General features: G+C 39.0%; 3 protein-coding genes across 4 annotated transcripts; 2 read left to right on the top strand and 1 right to left on the bottom strand.

Annotated features, from left to right (window-relative positions):
- The first annotated feature begins 4,291 nt into the window (after positions 1–4,291).
- On the top strand, positions 4,292–5,331 carry LOC131427362 (uncharacterized protein C1orf50 homolog). The gene is made up of 2 exons (XM_058590484.1): positions 4,292–5,083; positions 5,142–5,331. Exon 1 carries the CDS (start codon positions 4,472–4,474, stop codon positions 5,048–5,050), a length of 579 nt encoding a protein of 192 aa, XP_058446467.1. The 5' UTR covers positions 4,292–4,471; the 3' UTR covers positions 5,051–5,083; positions 5,142–5,331.
- A 2-nt stretch (positions 5,332–5,333) lies between these two features.
- Positions 5,334–8,008, bottom strand: LOC131427361 (protein hook). 2 transcript variants are annotated; one of them, XM_058590481.1, is made up of 4 exons: positions 6,992–8,008; positions 6,364–6,921; positions 5,964–6,306; positions 5,334–5,840 (listed from the first exon to the last, which is right to left on the bottom strand). In XM_058590481.1, exons 1-4 carry the CDS (start codon positions 7,853–7,855, stop codon positions 5,548–5,550), a joined length of 2,058 nt encoding a protein of 685 aa, XP_058446464.1. In that variant the 5' UTR covers positions 7,856–8,008; the 3' UTR covers positions 5,334–5,547. The 2 variants fall into 2 exon arrangements, with proteins under 2 accessions (XP_058446464.1, XP_058446465.1); XM_058590482.1 differs by having other exon boundaries at positions 5,705–5,840; positions 5,950–6,306.
- Positions 8,009–12,151: 4,143 nt separating this feature from the next.
- Positions 12,152–16,326, top strand: LOC131427360 (zinc finger and SCAN domain-containing protein 2-like). Its single transcript, XM_058590480.1, has 9 exons — positions 12,152–12,405; positions 12,462–13,036; positions 13,096–13,354; positions 14,495–14,608; positions 14,664–14,791; positions 14,853–15,120; positions 15,173–15,458; positions 15,542–15,669; positions 15,778–16,326. Exons 1-9 carry the CDS (start codon positions 12,271–12,273, stop codon positions 16,225–16,227), a joined length of 2,343 nt encoding a protein of 780 aa, XP_058446463.1. The 5' UTR covers positions 12,152–12,270; the 3' UTR covers positions 16,228–16,326.
- The last annotated feature ends 2,223 nt before the right edge of the window (positions 16,327–18,549 follow it).

Here is an 18,549-nt window from a genome sequence, read left to right as displayed (position 1 = left end):
AACTGGCAACAAAGGACGAAATCTGTTGATTTTGAATAATAGTTACCAGAACCTTGGTTACGTGTAGTTTATTTACAAAATATAATTTGTCCCTAAATAAATCGAACGCGATTTGTGCGAACCAGAAGAACAACGGTTGATTGGTTATTACGGATGCCGAAATACTGTTTAATTCGCCCAGTAAACCCCGAAATAGAAAGAAGAATTTACAGCATGGAGAAAAATATAAAAATGGTATTTGCGCAGGTACTAGCTTCGAATCATAATATTGCTAAGACGCTACTCTTATTTTCCTTTCCGTTGTAGATCAAGTACTTCGATTTGAACAGTTGGTCTAATCTTGCTCACCAAGAATATTTTAAATGCTGGAAAGGAGTTTTCAAAGCATTTGGATAACGTGACTGTGTAGAAGTGAACGGAGCAGATTTCACACGATGATTAAGCGCGTGAAATCGCTCCCATATATTTCGAAAACAGTTCTAAGAAAGCATTTATTTTTAGTTATTTTGGAATATATTTCTATCGCTAGATATTCATTCAACAGCGAGGTTATGCTAAAAGAGTAAATTTTATCACTATCGTAAAACAAAAAAAAACTTGAATTTCTAAAGTCTCCCGAAGAACATATCTTTACTATACTATGAATTAACATACGCAGATAGTCGTAGTGTTCATTCCGTGATGGATAGCAATCGTATATAATCAGATGAAGAACCGCCAGGCACGATTTTCGCCCTTATTCTGAATAACGTCGTATCGTTTTTTCCCTCGTATTTCATTTGTATTCCCCATAACGCTAGCAAAATCAAAGGTAGCTATGGTTCGATCGAACCACATTCGATCGAAAAATGAATACGTCGTTATTCAGAATAAGGGCGTTTAAGACGGAGATCTACGACGAGATAGTTTGACTCCGAAGCGACGGTACCTTTCAGTCTTCATTTTCTTGTTTAATGTTTGTATCCAGCTCTTTAGCTCTGTTTCCCATTTATATGAGACCCGTTTTCCCGCTGTAGTCCTACATGTCAAATATTTTTGTCTTTGCACAATATTACATTTCGATGTCCGTGAGAATGTGAAAATCATTTCCGCATTAGTTGTCGTACTGTATCATTCTGGATGCTATAGGGTTCTATCTTTCTAAATGAGTCTTGATTCCTGAGTTTCTGCGGCTTTGGTTATTCGAGCATATCAAAGGTTACCCAATTCGCACAGGTGGCCGTATGCATTTTAAGCTTAGTTCCAGCGCTTTGCCCATAAAAGAACGCTTAGATGACGCTTAGATGAAAAATTTTATGTCTGGGTACATCTCACGATACGTTGACGATACGTCGTCTGTTGATCGCACGTACTTTGTGCGATTTCTTGCATGATCGAATCCAACGTAATAAGTGAGCACTAATGAACAAAAAGTATACAATCCTTGATTATTCCACGCAGGATTTTACTTAGTAGTATTACGATATTGGTACGAAATGCGAAGCGGTTTGTTTTTGTTTATTTGAGTTGCAAGGAAGTTTCCTGGGTAACGAGTTCGTAGCAACCAAAAAAGCGTTGCTGGAAATATTTTTTCCATCAATAACAAGGGGTCTTACATCATTGTAGTAACTGGAGTGGAATCACATTTCGTTTAGCTTTTTGTTCGGAGTGTCTGGTCGTGTCGTCGCTCGAGCGGTTATTTTGATGTTGTCAGAAATAACCCTGCTCGAAAGCATGGTTATTTTTGGCAGATCAATGGTTATTTTCCGACACTGAAAAAGTCTTGCCAAGAAAATTCTAATATCAATTCTTTAGTAAAAATTATTTCCTGTGCAAAATAAACCTACAAAGCTTTCCATCCGTCAAACTTTGAAATAGGCCGCAGTTTTAGTTAAATTCAACTACTCGACACCACTTCCGGTGGTGCTCTCAACGTGTAAGCACGTTGATTCGCGGATAGTGCGTTAGAGTAATTCGCGAGAAGGAAAGAAAGTTTTTTCGTGCTGAAGTAGTTCGTCTGCGACGCCGCGAGATACCATCGGTACACAAAAATAGTAAAGTCCATGTGACAATAAACGAACCCGCTGGATGTATGGTCATTGTAACCTTTCCAATCAAACAAAGAAAGAAGAACTACTCGACACAAAATAACCACTAAAGTGTCAGATTTCAACCAAAAGTTAAAATTGACCGCAAAATGGTTCACGTATTCTTTAGATTAAAATCAATCATGTGTAATCTTGTTTTATTGCTGTTTTGCCTTTGCTTTTTATTCCTTCCAAACCCAAATCAAAATATATTAAAATTTGTTCAGTTGTACAGTAATATCTGTAAAAACATCGGTAACTAGAAAAAAGCAGATATCGTTTCGTAAGCTACTGAAAATAGCCACACATTCACACGTGGATAGGGCAATACCAGCCATCTGACACCGGTATGTTAGCACCAGCCATTTGAAAGTACACCGATTACGATGAGCCCCTCGCGTTTCGGGCTCCAAACAGTGCGATGTTTTGACACTAATCGCGACTCTCAAATTGTGAAAACTACCTCCCCTTGATGTACCAAAACAGTATCTGTTGTATTTTAGGTAAATTGGCAAGTTCCAAATATCTCTAATTTTCGTGTTTATTACAATAAACAAGGTAACCCATAAAACGATTGCATTGCTGATCGTTTATTTACGTTGCAATCAGCTGATTTTGAAGTTCCGATTTAGATCTCATCAAGATGACGTCGTAGCAGGAGGCCGGGCAACACTCAATTTCCGAAACCAATTCTAGTCGAGTTGACTAGAACCATAAATTAAGTAAACCTAGATTTCACACTGTACGGTGACACTGACAGCGCTTCAAGTGAGAAACTTGTGTACTTTTTTTCTCCATTAGCTACTGCCCGCATACGCATGGCTGCCAGATGGCTGACTAAACGCTGCCAGCGGGAAAAATATGGCTGGCAGACATTCTGGTGACCGACTGCCTCACCGCTGCCAGATATACAACTCAAACGATACAACCGTATCCACCAGGATTTTTCCACATTGAAATCTTTGACATTTTCAGCGAAGGTTAGAAGATGAAAACGCTCGGCTAACTTAGATACAGGCGACTTTGTTTTGTCAAATTGGATTTGACAACCGTCACTGAATCAATTTTTGTAGCCGTCTGGTGGCCCAGGTAGCCAAAACGCTATGCGGGTGTGGTTGTGTTAAATGAGCAGGCAAATTTGCAAATGCTTTTTATCAGCATTTAAGCACCCTTTCTATACCAGACGGCCCGAATAAAAAATATTGTAGAAAAACAATACGATTAGCTGTTACAAAACCCTCCACAATTTTGCTTTGACCATTGAAAAATATTTTAATGAATTGTTATACACTATTCAATTAATTGTGAACATGCTTTTTACAATCGAATGTATAGGTTGTTAAGTATCGTAACAATTCAAATCATACAAATTTTTCATGCATGTTTTCTTGTAAAACAATTAAATGTACAGTTTGCATATCGTTTGAAACACCACGTGTACAATAAATTCAACTGTGGAATCGAAGAAACAATATATTGAATCGTTGGAAATGAAAAAAATCTTGTCAAGATACAATAAAATGTATTGTAACCAATAGATCTAAATGTGAATTAATTGTTTATGTTGTAAAATTAATGGTATATTTTTTTACGGGGGCTTTTTCGGTGTCACGGGTTGCTCAACTACAGTACTATTACCAAAGATAAACTCAAGATGGAATAGTCCATGATTTATCATAAGCGGCCCTTACACGATCATTAAAAGTGTCATTACTAAAAAGTAATGGCACTTTTAATGATCGTGTAAGGTCTACGAGTTCAGTAATGACACGAGTAATGATGGAATTCCGGATTTTCCATCATTACCAACATTATTTCTTCTTCTTATTTTTTTGGTGGAAGTGCTGAATATCTTCAGAACTATACGCGAAAAAATGACAAAGTGTAGATTTAAATTGTTAATATTTCATTAACCTTAACGTTTCAATGGCAAATCAAATTTATTTTCAGCTAAACGAAAATAAAAATATTGCTATTGCTATTGCTGGAGTAGTTACAAATACTCATCATTAATAATGAACGTGTAATGCTAAAAAGTAATGATGTACAGTAATGCAGTAATGACGAGCGTTTGAGCAGAAGTGTCATTACTTAGTAATGACACTTTTAATGATCGTGTAAGGGCCGCTATATACCATTTAAATAGAATCCTTTCAACACACCCCTATAGGACACAGTGCCTCGCAGTGCAAAACCATCGATAATAAGCATTTTTAATTTAGTGTGTTTAAACATAAGCCGACATAATTCGATAATATTATGATTCTAGATAAATATAAACAAAAAACTAATCGTTAAGAAATTTTCATGATAAATAGTGATTTTTCTGTAGTGGTCAAAACTGCTTTGCTCCTTCTTAAAATAGTTTATTGCGTGAGCTCATTTGTGGAACAAAACATACCACTATGAAAAGAATGTCATCTCCTGAAGAATACCAGGAAGCAATGGCCAAAGTTACTCTCGTTGAACGAAATCCTACCCCAAACGGAACGCAGATTGTAAGTATGTATCGGAGTGGCCGTAGAGAAGCAGAAGACATCGTAGAACTGGCCAAAGAGATCCAAGCAGCGGATATACAAGTCAAAAATAATGCATGTGCCAAACTGTTGGTCATAGCAGAACAGGTACGGTTTCTACAGGAACAGGCACGGAAAATACTTGAAGAAACGAACGCAGCTGAAAATTTACACCATGCTGCGTGTAATTTCAAAAAAATACCTGGACATATTTATCACTTATATCGGCGAGAATCAGGACAGACATTCTTCAGCATGCTGTCACCGGAGGAATGGGGAGTGGACGGTTGTAAGCACACCTTTGTGGGAAGCTACCGCCTGGAGCATGATCAGTCATGGACGACCATTGAAAACTTGCAGGAAGTCAGCAACAATCTTAAATGGGCTAGAAATCTGTTGAAAACGACAGGAGAAAACAAAAATGTGCTGTCAATCGGAGGAATTAAAGAGGAAGCAATGGAGACATGATTAGACAGCTTATGAAGTTAAATTCTTATCCATGTACATTGTTTTTTATAGAATAAAAAATAAACAATAGCTCTACTAGATATTGTTTTAGGAATTTGCCTCCAACTTTCGATTGTATACAGCGAGAGACGAATAATGTGCTGTTTAGAATTCAATATCAACATAATGAAATACGCCTCACGACTTAATGTTTTACAAAAGTTTATTTCACGCGCATCCAGTTTTGGGAATAATTTATAATGTATTAAAAAAATATAAGAAGCAGTAGTCTTAAAAGAATTGCATTTATTATTTCGTAATTCCTACGAATTATTTTTTTACAATTTAGAAAAGTCAAATAAATATTTGATAGAACGGTTGAATAATAAACATAGTGTCGTGCAAAATATATATAAAAACTACAGTACGATGTAGCTATCGCCACTTATTAAACTACGTCATTCGCAATACAATTCTGATAAGGCACTTTCAGCGAACGCCTATTATATTACTTCTTTTTATTTTTTGGCGAATGTCATATTCATAGGTTTTCGTGGAGCTGGTGTGCGCTGTCGGGAAAGGAAACTCTGGCCAGGCCCACTAAGCAGTGCTAGTCGTGAATCAACAGCTTCACGTTGACAGGTCATTCCAAGGCGGTAGAAAGCAGTTGTGATTAGCTGCTCTTCCTGAGCTCCCATTGGAGACCGCAAGGAATTAGACGCAGCTGTCAAAGTAGATGCATCACCTCCGCTAGCTGCCGTCGAGGATGAAGAGCCTTCCGAGTCCTGTGGCTTTTCCAAGAGTAAAGCTTCTGTAAAACAAGATAGATTTTCATGTATGCATGGTCATTTTGGATTCTACTGCATCCAACTACTACTAAAGCTATGTTATCAGCATTAGTATTAGAAAACCATACAAACCTAAAGGACCTTACCATTAACAGCCCGCGGATCGAGAGTCTTTATGACCTCTTTTGCCTTTTCCACGCACTTTTTATAGCGTGTATCAGCCGCAAGAAGATCCTGTTCTTTTGCTGTCAATGCCGCTTCCAGGCTAGCAATTTTGGTGTGTAACTGAGTCATTTGTGATTGTGCTTCATCTATCTGCGAAGAACGCTGTTCGTTAAGTTCTAGTGCCTGTTTCAACTGGATGTCCATATCACTTTTAGCACTGATATCGTCACTGTGATTGTGGCTTAGTAGTAAAACACGTTGATTAGCAGCCTTCAGCTGGTCCCGTAATTTCTCATTACGCTGGTTAGCATCGTCAAGAAGTTGCTGTAAAAATACCTAATCAATGGCTAGGGTTTGGATAAATGAAAACAGTTCATTTACCGCTAGGGCCGTCTGTCCGCCTTGCCCCTCTCTAAGAGCTTTATTTTCTTTTTCCAAACGTTCTATTCGATCTCGTACATCACTGGAATGTAACTCCTTCGACATGGTGTTCCCACTTTCCGAGTCCTCCGTCACTTGACCACACTTCAATTCATCGCAAGTTTCCCGCAGGACATCTCTTTCACTAAGCAAATTATCCTTCTCACGTTGTACAGCTGATAACTTGGTTTGCAATTGGGTAAAGTCGAACTCGATTCGAAGTGTCTTGCTCATTTCCGAATCTAACTTGGCGTGTAAGTCTTGGATTTCTTTCTTATACAGTTCCACTTGACCTTTCAGGCCGGAATATTTTTTGGCTTCCTCTTCGTAGTCAAGATTTTGCTTCAGATATTCTGCGCTCCGTTCTTCTAGCATTTTAATTTGTTTTTTAAGGTCATTATAGTCTTCTAACTTTTTCTTGTATGTTTGCAACTGAGTTTCACAAATTTTCAGCTTATCGTTGGCTTCCTTCAAAATGTCAATTTCGTCTTTCAGTTGGGCAATTTCTGCCGTGGCTGACTACATGAACAGAGGTCGAGAATGAGAATCGTTACTATTATTTGCTTTGCTTAGTTAAAGCTATACTTACGTGCAACTCATCAATCTTGGTCTGCTGTTCTGAAATTTCTCTCTCCTGCATCACCGATTTCATCTTCAAATCGTCCCGTGCCGTCTCAGCCTGCAATAATTCGTCCTTCAAACTATCGACGACCTTTCTCAGATCGTTATATCGAGACGATCCGAGCTGGATAGGCCCTAGTGAGGTACCATCATCTCCGATGAGGTTGGGATTTTCGTACCGCTGCAAAAGAGCTTGCATTCTGTTGAGTTCTTGCTGAAGAAGAGATTTTTCCTCGATCAAAATAAGCATTTTTTTATTGGTTTCATGACATTTTTGAGCCAAACTGTCACGATCTTCCTGGAGCGTCTTAACATCCAAACTAAGGGCATTAATTGAGTTCCGAGAAGGTGAAGCTCCTTGCCATACATGCTCAATGTCTTGTAGAGCTGCCATAATATTCTGTTGCAAAGATTCCTCCAGTTCCATTATTTGAGTAATATACTTTTGCTTTTCTAAACAGTTCACCGCACACCCCAGAATAAGTTGCAAAAGTCTACCCAGCTCAAAGCCGTCACATTTTTCTGCAATTTTCATTGCATCCGGTCGAAGCTCCTCGGAAAGGTTCAAGCTCAAAATATCCTGATAGTACACATACACTCCATCTATTATTTTCTTCAGATTGCTCACTTTCAGTCTCCAATTCTGACCAACGTCAACTTTTATTTTGCTTAGCCAACCTTCGCTGAATATTTCCGGAGCGATTAAATTCAGTGCTTGGGCTAGCGCTACGCCATCACTCAACTGCTGGACATTTTCGTGAGCAGCGGTTAGTTGGAGTACACCTAGCCAGCGTATTAGCGATTCATAAATTTCCATCTTGTCACTTTCCATTCCGCACAACTGCACACGAAACAAAACTAACGGAACTGCACTTATTGGTTTGCGAATCGCGTAGAAAACGCAAGAAACAAAAAATGTTTCTGCTTTGCCACAGAAAACGAAAAACTGTACTGTGAAAATCACTCTCGACCCTTCTGTTTACAATTTTATGCTGTGGATGTGTCAAATCTATGTAAAAAGCTCACATTGATCGAAAACTTGATGCATCACCACAGAAAGCTTACGAGTACAGAACGAATCCAATTTTTGCGACAAGAATAAGTTTCCACCAAGGTTCCATTAATTGTAAGACTGTAAACGATTTCGCTAGTTATTTTCAAATAAGTAACTTGATTATAATAAAACTACAACTCATTTCAGTCTAATTTAGGATATGCTGAGACAACGGTTCTAATTTTATTTGGATTTTCACACACACTAAGATTTAATTTGAATGTTCGGTAATTCGTTTCCCGATTACCTTTGGTAATCATCGGATCTAACCGATTAAATGTAATTTAATTTCAAATTCATGGGAATTATAATTGAATGATCCACTTCACACAAACTGTTTTATCGAGTTCTGTAGATAAAACTACACCCTAACAGTTGCCGAGTACGGTAAAAGAATAACGAAGATATAGTAAAATCAACTGTTAATCGTTGAACTTGGGTAAATTAGATAATCAAGTAAAATTTTCTGTCAAACGGCGTTGATTTCATTACGTGATTTACAAGTGAGTTATTGTAGTAGGGTAACAGAGGTATTTTGGTCATTTCATATATTTTGGCCCACTTAACAAACTTTATGGATTTACCTGATGTTAAGCAACCCATGTTGCATCAATCAATTACCAATTGCCGAAGGGTTTTTCAAAGATATTACAACGTTTGGTGGATATTTTTACTAAAGTAGGCCAAAATACCTCTGTTACCCTAATTGTTTGAAGATTTAGACAATTTTTTTAGGGAGTACAGAATCAGCTCTAGATGTGGTGAACGCTTCATTGGAATTATTAGTTAGTTCTAATTCAGGATTCAAATTTTCAGGCTTCTTCCTAGAAAATAATTTGCTAAGAACATGACCGGGATTCTAATCGCCCAGATTATTGTAAAGTTAAGATTTATTGTTTTATTTTTATTTTTCCAAATAAACTATCAAAGGAATGTATGAAAAAATAGCAACCGTGAAAAAAATTACATTACCTGAAACCTGCAATCAACTCATTTACCGAACGTTCAGCTGTTGAAAATTCGGTAATCAATTACCAAATTCTACGAAATTGTGTAAATCTTGATTGTCAGCAAACCGTTCAATATGACAAGTTTTGTTCATTAAATGAACCTCCAACTGCTATCATTGTGAATAAAACGAAAATACGACGGGAACCTTTCAACGATGATGACTGCAACTGGGATTTCGAAACAATGAAAACGGTGGACGTTGGACTGAATAGTAAACCAATGGCTCCCTAAGCCCTCGGCTTTATTAAGGATACCAGATCGTTTTTTAAAATCTGTATTCGATCCAAAAATCAGTCTGTGCAAAATTTGTGCCTACTTCGCATAAAAACATTGCAAATGCGTGCCATTTTCGTGAGCAAAAAAATGTCGCGACACATTCTAGCGCTCTGTCGCAAATATTGTTTCTTTGTGTTTTTCACTGCAAATTGAAAACTTTTAAATGCTTATTACCAGTCTGTGATCACTGTGAAACACAGATTAAACTGTGAACCTGTAAAACCTCACTGGATCGTAATGACACCACAGACTAACAGACAGGACACTCAAATTAGATTCTTTAATCATTTTAACGGTCATTTCGAATATTCCTTTATTTTGGACAGTACTCGCATATGGCATGATGGCGCCACGGTACCCTATCAAAAACATCCTGTCTGTCATCTAGACTGTGTTTATTTTTTTTATTTACCACCAGAGTTGCCATTCATACAGAATTACCTCTAATATTGATTTGTATACGTCCATGCGGATTTCATGCAGGATACAGATTTAATACATATTGCCAAAACTATATACAGAATTGTGCCTACTTCTCATCCTTCAACGCAATACAATCAAAAATAGTCTAGATGAACAACGTTGAGAAAAAATAATGGTGACCTTCCAACATTGCTAAAAAAGTTAAATATATTATCAACGTAATCCAATAATTTATTGTGACGATTCTATTTCAAATATTGTGATGAAATCAAGCATCCCTGGAAGCAGCTGATCGGTGTTGACAAACGAGGGGGAACCAACCAGTAAAAAAACTTTTACATATCACAAGGGGTGTACCGATAGTAAATAGTTCGCGCAGTACAATATAGGTGGAACTAGTGCATCACGAAAAATTATTTTTATAAGAATTTACTCATACTGTCATGTCTGTTAGTCTGTGCTGTGAATTTGTAAAACTTTACTGGATCGTAATGACACTGCTTTAGATGCAACAACCGATTACGACTCCAATTGGTTCAAAATCGGTTGTTGCAACAGATCCGAAATCCATTTGAAAACCAAATAGAATTCCTAATCTAATTCCATACTAGCTAACAGGGTGACATTGTGAAAATTATTACCACTTGATGTCCCAAAACACTATCTGCTGTATTTAAAGTAACCCGACAACTCAAGAATCTCTAAAATTTTTTAGAAGTTTCTATTTTGATCTCATCAAGATGGCGTAGTGAAAGTAGGCCAATCACACTTAAATTTTATTTAGCTGAATCTTGGCAAAAAGTACCGAGATTTGCACAGTCGAGTGGTAATCTTCTTTGCTAAAGATACAATTACTGTGATTCCTGGAATCCTAAATTTGTTAGCTGTCAATTATTTCTGAACTTGTGCAGAAATGTTGCTGTTGGCTCGGCATAGGTGATCAGGATAGAATCATGAATTGCTGAGTTATCAGTAATCGAACGAAGAAAGGATTTTTTTGTTATTATATTAAATAAATATCACCGATGCTAATGTTGGAGAGAGACGGTGTTTTATTGGTCATTTTCATTCAACATACAAAACAGTAAAGCAAACCCCCTAAGAAATAATCACGGCTAAAGACAATTGTTTATATGCTCCTCAACGCCTATACCTGAAAATAAGCAGATATTAATAAATGTATATATATATATATATATATATATATATATATATATATATATATATATATATATATATATATATATATATATATATATATATATATATATATATATATATATATATATATATATATATATATATATATATATATATATATATATATATATATATATATATATATATATATATATATACAGCAATGGCGACGAGGTGTTATGTAGAACAGTAAAGAGACATAACATTACAAGTGTCTCACCGAGTTTCAGTAAAAGCTAATTCACTATTCTACATCTCGCCAAAAATACTATGCCAAACTTTGCAAAAGAACGCGCTTTGCCAAATATCAGCATATTACTTTAACGAATCTCGAAAAAGAACAACCTGTAAAATGTCATGTTGTCGCTCTAATTCAGCAATTAATTATGCCGAGCTCGAACATCTGTTTTTGATGTGTAGAGTAAATTCTTGCACCTTGAACTTCTACTCATTCTACTCATCAAATTTTGAACATGTATTTGTCCGTTTACGGTACCGGTCATTGTGTACGGCTTGCTGAATTTATCGCTCCTACAGATCTTTATTTTTTATTTATTTTGATGGGATTCAGCGGAAAAAAGTGTATAAGTTGGACTAAGCAAGAACGTTTTGCCTGAAACAAAAATATATGATTTTTGAAACAAGTAGGCCGTCTGTGAGTTACGATTGCGTTTCGAACAGGATTGACTTTTACATTTTGTATTGCTAGATAATATGAGTTACTCATTACTAGCTTACAATTTTGAATGCGTTCTTTTCCCTATGTCATTAGGATGTCGAATGACAGTCCAGTGAAAACGGTTCTTGAATCTAATCCGGCTGGACCAAGAAGAAGAGGAGCGCAGCGAGCAAGGTGGATCGATCAAGTGAATGGCTATCTACAAAGCATTCGTGCCTTGAGTGGCTGGCGACGAGCAGCCATGGACCAAGTTATGCTTGATACATCAAAGAACAGCTGCTTGGTAAGGTAAGTCTATTCCTTACTTCATTTTATTGCCTTTCATTTGTTGTCGTTGGCGACTTGTATCTATCGAGGCACAGAAAAGAATTAATCGAAATTAATTCTGCAACTGCTCCTTTATGAAATGATTGCCTAGAAATTAAGTTTGAAATATTTGGTATATTGGCAACACTGAAAACTTGTTCAGTTTAGTGACAGAATAAACAAAAACATGGACGCGTCTGGGTTGAATAATTTAACTTTCTTCACGCAAAATGTCTATCAACAAAGCATTATTCCGCTGTTTTCAAGAGATTAAAAAATTTTAAAAAGCCGGTTCATTATGGATTATAAACCGAACTTTATTTGCTTCGATCAGGTGTGTAGAATTTGTATGAAGAGCAGTGATGGTTTGCAGTCCATCTTTGGTCATCCGCAAGACATTCCCGAACTGGTTAAATTACTTTCGAAAGTAGAGGTAAAAGGCAATTGTATATATCCTGTGATCAATTGATCAATTTATTTGTTATCCAGGTACTTGAAAGTGATGACTTGCCAAAACAAATTTGTCCTGAGTGTATGTCTTACGCAGGCAATATAGTGGAGTTCAAAGAACGGTGCCTACAATCGGACCGAACGTTGAGAGAATATATTTCCGATGGTTGCGAAGATCACAAACAGAACTTTCTGAAGCAGGAAGCAGGGCTGCTTGGAGATGATAGCGAAGGCTTACCATTGGGTCCAGAATTTATCAAATGTGAAATCGATGAATCAGCCAGTGACAAGTCCGATGAAGGAGGTAACGATTTTGAAATTGTCGATGATAACGATACCGATAGTGGCGAAGACGAGGACAACGATGATGATGAAGATCCCGGTGATGAAAATTATTATGATGATGAGAAAGACAAGATTAATCGACGCATTCGAAGGCGCCGAACTCGTAAAGCCAACGTGGATGACTCTGATGATGAGCCGTTGATTGCGAAAAAGTTAAAAGCTGAAACTCACGGTTGTACGATATGCAAGGAAAGGTTTACAAATAAATCGCACATTAAGTTTCACATGAGAAGCGATCATGCGGACGACAAAACCGCTACGGAAGACAAGTAATTTAAATATATAGTTTTATTGTGCGATGAGTATTACGCAAACTGTTATATTACAGAATTAGACGGTGCTTCTATTGTCCAAAGGCCTACTCAAACTATGAACTTCTGAAAATTCATCTCAACTTTCACCCTCGGAATGAGTGGGTCTGTCCAATGTGTGGAAAAGAGATGAAGAAAAAAGGAAAATTCATTGATCATTTGAGGATGCATGCGAACGAACGGCACTACAAGTGTGATATCTGCGAGAAGGATTTCACCTCGCACAAGTACATTTCTAATCACATGAAAATGCACAAAAAGAAAGGAGAAACGGAGGTAAATTTGTCACTTCCTTTCAGAGCTGAGAAAACCGTCGATAACTGACATCATTAAAGATCAAAGATCGCGGTTGATCATGAAATTATTGATCTTATGCATCAAAAAATTACTACTGCTTTAATTACTGGTAATTATTATCAAGCGAAGAATAATCACAGAGAACAGACGTTTAAGCTAGTGCAAATTTTTTTTTGTAGAAATTTTGTAAAGCATACAAGCAGCGTTTCCAGGTTTCCAGATTTATCTGTTTATCTGGCAAATGCTAGATTTTTCTCACGTCGACAGACACTTTTGCATTTTGGCCTCTAGACAATAGTTGGTGAGAGCTTTTTTTTTTTTCTTGTTTACGGTCTAAATTTCCTTAGGCTCGAACAAATTTATATAAATTTTTAAGTCAGAGACAGAGTTTTGAAAAAAGCCAGTGTTGTGAACGACTTTGCACGCATGAATTATCATTGTATGCAAGCTCGAACACAAGAGCTCAAGTGACTCCACAGCAGCTCGAAGCGCCTCTATAGGCGAAATGTTACTTGACGATCACTGCCAAACAAACGTTAAATTTCATGCACACATTGATATCGATCCGTGGATGTCTGTTGCCTGTGAAATAACTAAATTGTTACGGCCACGAACTGCTTACCATCATAATAATGAACATCGGAGAATCAAAGTCTATAAAATCAATGTTGTTTCGGTCTGACATGATTAATTCAGTAATTTGTTTTGGTGAGGATAACACAGAGAACAGACTTCAATTTGTGTAAAAAATTTACCTGGCATTTGTTAACCAAGTAACAATTCGCCTACAGAGGCGCTTCGAACAGCGCAATTATTACTTCTGGGCACTTGCATTCGAAATGTCTTACCATGGTAATTCATGTGCGCAAAATCGTACGCAACTGTGATTTTTAACGAATTTTCTCTTGTATGCTTCACACAGTGATGATTCTTGCAGATACGATTCAATGATTAACGATTAGCTGATCACATAATGATCTAATCATTGCAGACAAAATCACAAGTGATCTTTCTCCGGCAGAGATCACGATTCGACGTTTTGTTATCGAGTTTTTCTTAGTACAATGTTGTTTAAGAGAAAAAATGTATCTATTCTAACTTTGCTATTTCTGCATGCAGAACAAAGGCAAATCAGATGATTCTAGCGATAGCGAATATGATCCAGCAGAAGATGAAAAAGAAGACGAAGACGATGAAGATATCAATTTATCAGATAAGGACGAAAAAGTCAAGGTGATTTATTCTAACCGCAATTCTTGGTCGTGACTAAAGAATTACCTCATTTTAGAGCTCATATCAATTGAACCCCGACGCTCCTAAGGATTGTCCGGTGTGTGGTGAAACGTTTGAGAGGATGGTACACGTCAAATTTCATCTCGAGAGTGAGCATATTCCTCTGGATGAGTCCGTTGCAAGGTAGGTAATCTGGTGTCGTATCGTTAGCAGATAGTTTTATAGGAAGTATTGTTTCTTTTAGAGTTCACCACTGTGCGACTTGCAAGAAAAATTACATGACCTTTGAACAGCTGACAAATCACATGAAATTACACACGGAGAAAATCTGGAGCTGTCCGGAGTGCAAGAAACAATTCCGGCGATTGGATAAATACAAAGATCATCAAAAAATTCATCAAAATGATCGCACATTCCTATGTGCGCATTGTGGTAAAGATTTTCCTACGACAAAGTACATGAACCGGCATCTTCAAACTCATATGAAGGAGAAAGTTCAGAAGCCGGAAGAGGTACTGTTTGAAGGGGTAAACCAATTTTATACTTATTTGCAATGCTTTTCAGGAGTTTGAGTGCGAAGTGTGCGGCAAGAAAATGAAATATAAATCCAATTACACCAATCATATGAAAACTCATGGACCGGAGCACTCGAAACAAATCAAGACGGATCCGGATTCCCCACCTAAGAAGATCTACCTATGCAGTATATGCGGACGAAACTGCGGATCTTCCAGCAATCTAACAGTCCATATGCGTCGTCATAACGGTCAAGCGATATGCTCCTGTTCGGTATGTGGCAAAGGATATCCACGGAAGGCAGATTTGGTTATGCACATGAGAAGGCATACAGGTAGGATTAATTATAATTGATTCCTGATAGATGCAGAGTTTTTTTTTCAATGAATTGTTTACTACTTATTTTACAAATTATAGGAGAAAAACCATACGAGTGTGCTACTTGTGGGCGTGGATTTGCTAGAAGAGACAAACTCAGAATTCACATCCGAACCCATACAGGAGAAAAACCTTACGCTTGTCCCTGTGGGCGCGCTTACGCTCAGGTATGTGCTATAGTGTTAAACAGATAATTTGATCCTTCATGTCGTAAACTAGACTCTACCTTATTCTTTTCACTAATTTTTGGTTTTCGTTCAAAATGTCTTATCCAGAAAAATGATCTCAAGACGCATCAAAAGCGTAACACGTGTGGACAAAATTTTGACATTACCAAACTGATGGCGCCCTATCAGCCATCGATATGTGTTCGTCCTCAGGCTGCAGTCCAAGCCGCTCCGCAGAGGGAGCTACCACCGCCACCAGTGCCGGTTTCGTCGAGTGCGGTGGCTCATTCGGTTCCGCAATCGTACCATAATACCAGTGCCACCTACTCGGTTGCTCAATCGATGCCCAGTGGCAATGTGATTGCTAGCGGTATTGAAAGTGGCCACAGCATTCCACCGTCTCCGCATCACGATCTGAGCAGAATGTCTGACTCGGTGCCAAACAGTCCAGTTGATCTGATGACACATCGGCATCAGTTCGGAGCCTTCCCGGGCAACATGGTTCCGGGTTTCCCCAATCCCTACCAACAGCCTAAGGTTGACATGTGCAATCAGTGAGCGAAACGTATGACTTGGGTTGTGGTGCGTTTCTACGAAGATTGTGCTTTTAAATGCAACCGTTTTAATACTAGCAATAAAGTTGCTATCTAAAATCGATCTTGTGTTTCGTTTATGTATCGGATGACAACTCGTATATCAAATGATAGGTTTTAAACCGTATGGTAATCTAAATTCTGTGGCAATTGGGTAAATAATGTTAAGCTATTAGAGCATAATAGAGCTATGTAGCCTAACCTTTGTCCTTAAACTAAAATTAAGTTTATAAGTTTTCAATAACAAAAATTATTGTGGAGGTAAATGATATTTTAATAGTAAATAGTAGAGTTAGGGTTGGTAAACGACTGGACAATGCGCAATTCAGTGTGGTTCTTAACCTCTTGTCCAGTAACTCCTATCCCTACCTCTCCGCGGTACCGGCTGGGGTACGAGTAACCATAGGAAAGATCGGGTAACCAACCCCGGTGGGACCTTGGTCGTATGCTGACAGGGAAGGGGGGTGCTTGCCTTCTATTTACAGATAGCGAGCTTACCCGAGCGTCTGTTCCCCTTGTTGGGGCGGCTCGAAACAGCGTCTGTTCTCCATGTTAGGAGCGGCTGATTACTGTCCTTGTGTCAATGAGGGACTCTAAACAGTGCTGACACGATGGCCCTCCGGCGAGACAGGAGGTTGGTGCAGGCTTAACAAGCCGCCCGGAAAACACTTGTTACGAATAATCAGGATACAAATACGACTCGGAATAATCGGCAAGGCCTACGCGACGAAATAAAGACTATGATTGGAAGCTTGGCACATGGAACTGCAAATCGCTTGGCTTCCCAGGATAAGACCGAATGCTGCATGATGAGCTTCAAATCCGCGGCTTCGATGTCGTAGCACTGCAGGAACTTTGTTGGACGGGACAGAAGGTGTGGAAAAGTGGGCATCGAGCGGCTACCTTCTACCAGAACTGTGGGGCAATCAGCGTTCTATGAACGGGATATGTAGTGTTGGGCAAGATGCGCCAGCGTGTGATTGGGTGGCAGTCAATCAGTGATAGCATGTGCGTATTGAAGATCGAGGGCCGTTTCTTCAATTACAGCATCATCAACGTGCACTGCCCACATGAGACGAGAAGGAAGCATTCTACGCGCAGATGGAACAGACCTACGACAGCTGTCCACGGCGGGATGTAAAACTCGTCATCGGCGACATGAATGCTCAGGTAGGCTGGGAGGCAATGTACAGGCCCAGGATCGGGCTGTAGAGCCTGCACGCGGTAACAAACGACAACGGTCAACGATGCGTAAACTTTGCAGCCTCCCGAGGAATGGTAGTTCGAAGCACCTTCTTCCCCCGCAAAGATATTCACAAAGCCACCTGGAGATCACCTGACCAACATACGGAAAATCAAATCGATCACGTTCTCATCGACGGGCGATTCTTCTCCGACGTCATCAATGTCCGCACTTACCGCAGTGCCAATATTGATTGTGACCACTACCTTGTCGCGGTTCGTATGCGCTCAAAACTATCGACGGTGCACAATACTCGTCGCACAGGAACGCCGGGACTCAATCTCGAGCAGCTACGTAGCATTCGTACCGCAGAGAAATACGCACAACAACTGGAGCTAGTGCTACCAACGGAAGAGTAGCTTGGCGCGGCGACTCTTGAAGACGGCTGGAGGAACATAAGGTCCGCCGTTCTAGGTACGAGGTTATCGAATCGAGGAAATGACTGGTTTGACGGCGAATGTCAGCAGTTGGTCGAAGAGAAGAATGCAGCAAGGGCGAGGATGCTGCAACACTGCACTAGAGCGAACGAGGAACGATACAGACAGGCGCGGAACAGACAGAACACGGTTTTCCGGAAGAAAAATCGCCACCAGGAAGACCAAGATCGCGCAGCGATGGAACAGCTGTACCGCGCAAATGACACACGGAAGTTCTATGAGAAGGTGAACCGCCTACGTAGAGGTTACACGCCACAGGCCACAAATGTGCAGATATACCAGTGGTAACCTTCTCACGAACGAACGTGAGGTGATCGACAGGTGGAAACAGTACTATGACGAGCATCTGAAATGCGAAGCACAAGATACAGAGAACAGTACAGGAATCAATCTGGGTGCACGCTCAGCCGACGACAGATTCCCTATCTATCACCAATAGCTAAGGAATTCGTAGGACCGTACCGAGCGGGATTGACTGGAGCCCGCGCCACTACGGATCACATATTCGTGATAAGACAAGTTCTCCAGAAGTGTCGTGAATCCAACGTACCCACGCATCACAGCCATGGCAGATAATGCACGAATGCGGTTTCCCGGATAAACTGAC

Source organism: Malaya genurostris, chromosome 2, assembly GCF_030247185.1.
Source record: "Malaya genurostris strain Urasoe2022 chromosome 2, Malgen_1.1, whole genome shotgun sequence".
Classification (NCBI taxonomy): Eukaryota; Metazoa; Arthropoda; class Insecta; order Diptera; family Culicidae; genus Malaya; species Malaya genurostris.
Note: the sequence above shows the minus strand (reverse complement) of the source record. Positions and strands in the feature narration are given on the sequence as shown.

Bases quoted from the DNA above. Each gene is read 5' to 3' on its own strand.
- LOC131427361 (XM_058590481.1), bottom strand. From the start codon at position 7,855: ATGGAAAGTGACAAGATGGAAATTTATGAATCGCTAATACGCTGGCTA. The intron at 6,922-6,991 runs GTAAGTATAGCT...CTGTTCATGTAG, and splicing joins CCAAGATTGATGAGTTGCAC to TCAGCCACGGCAGAAATTGC. The intron at 5,841-5,963 runs GTAAGGTCCTTT...CTTGTTTTACAG, and splicing joins CGATCCGCGGGCTGTTAATG to AAGCTTTACTCTTGGAAAAG.
- LOC131427362 (XM_058590484.1), top strand. From the start codon at position 4,472: ATGAAAAGAATGTCATCTCCTGAAGAATACCAGGAAGCAATGGCCAAA.
- LOC131427360 (XM_058590480.1), top strand. From the start codon at position 12,271: ATGGATTATAAACCGAACTTTATTTGCTTCGATCAGGTGTGTAGAATT. The intron at 14,609-14,663 runs GTGATTTATTCT...ACCTCATTTTAG, and splicing joins ATAAGGACGAAAAAGTCAAG to AGCTCATATCAATTGAACCC. The intron at 15,670-15,777 runs GTATGTGCTATA...TGTCTTATCCAG, and splicing joins GTGGGCGCGCTTACGCTCAG to AAAAATGATCTCAAGACGCA.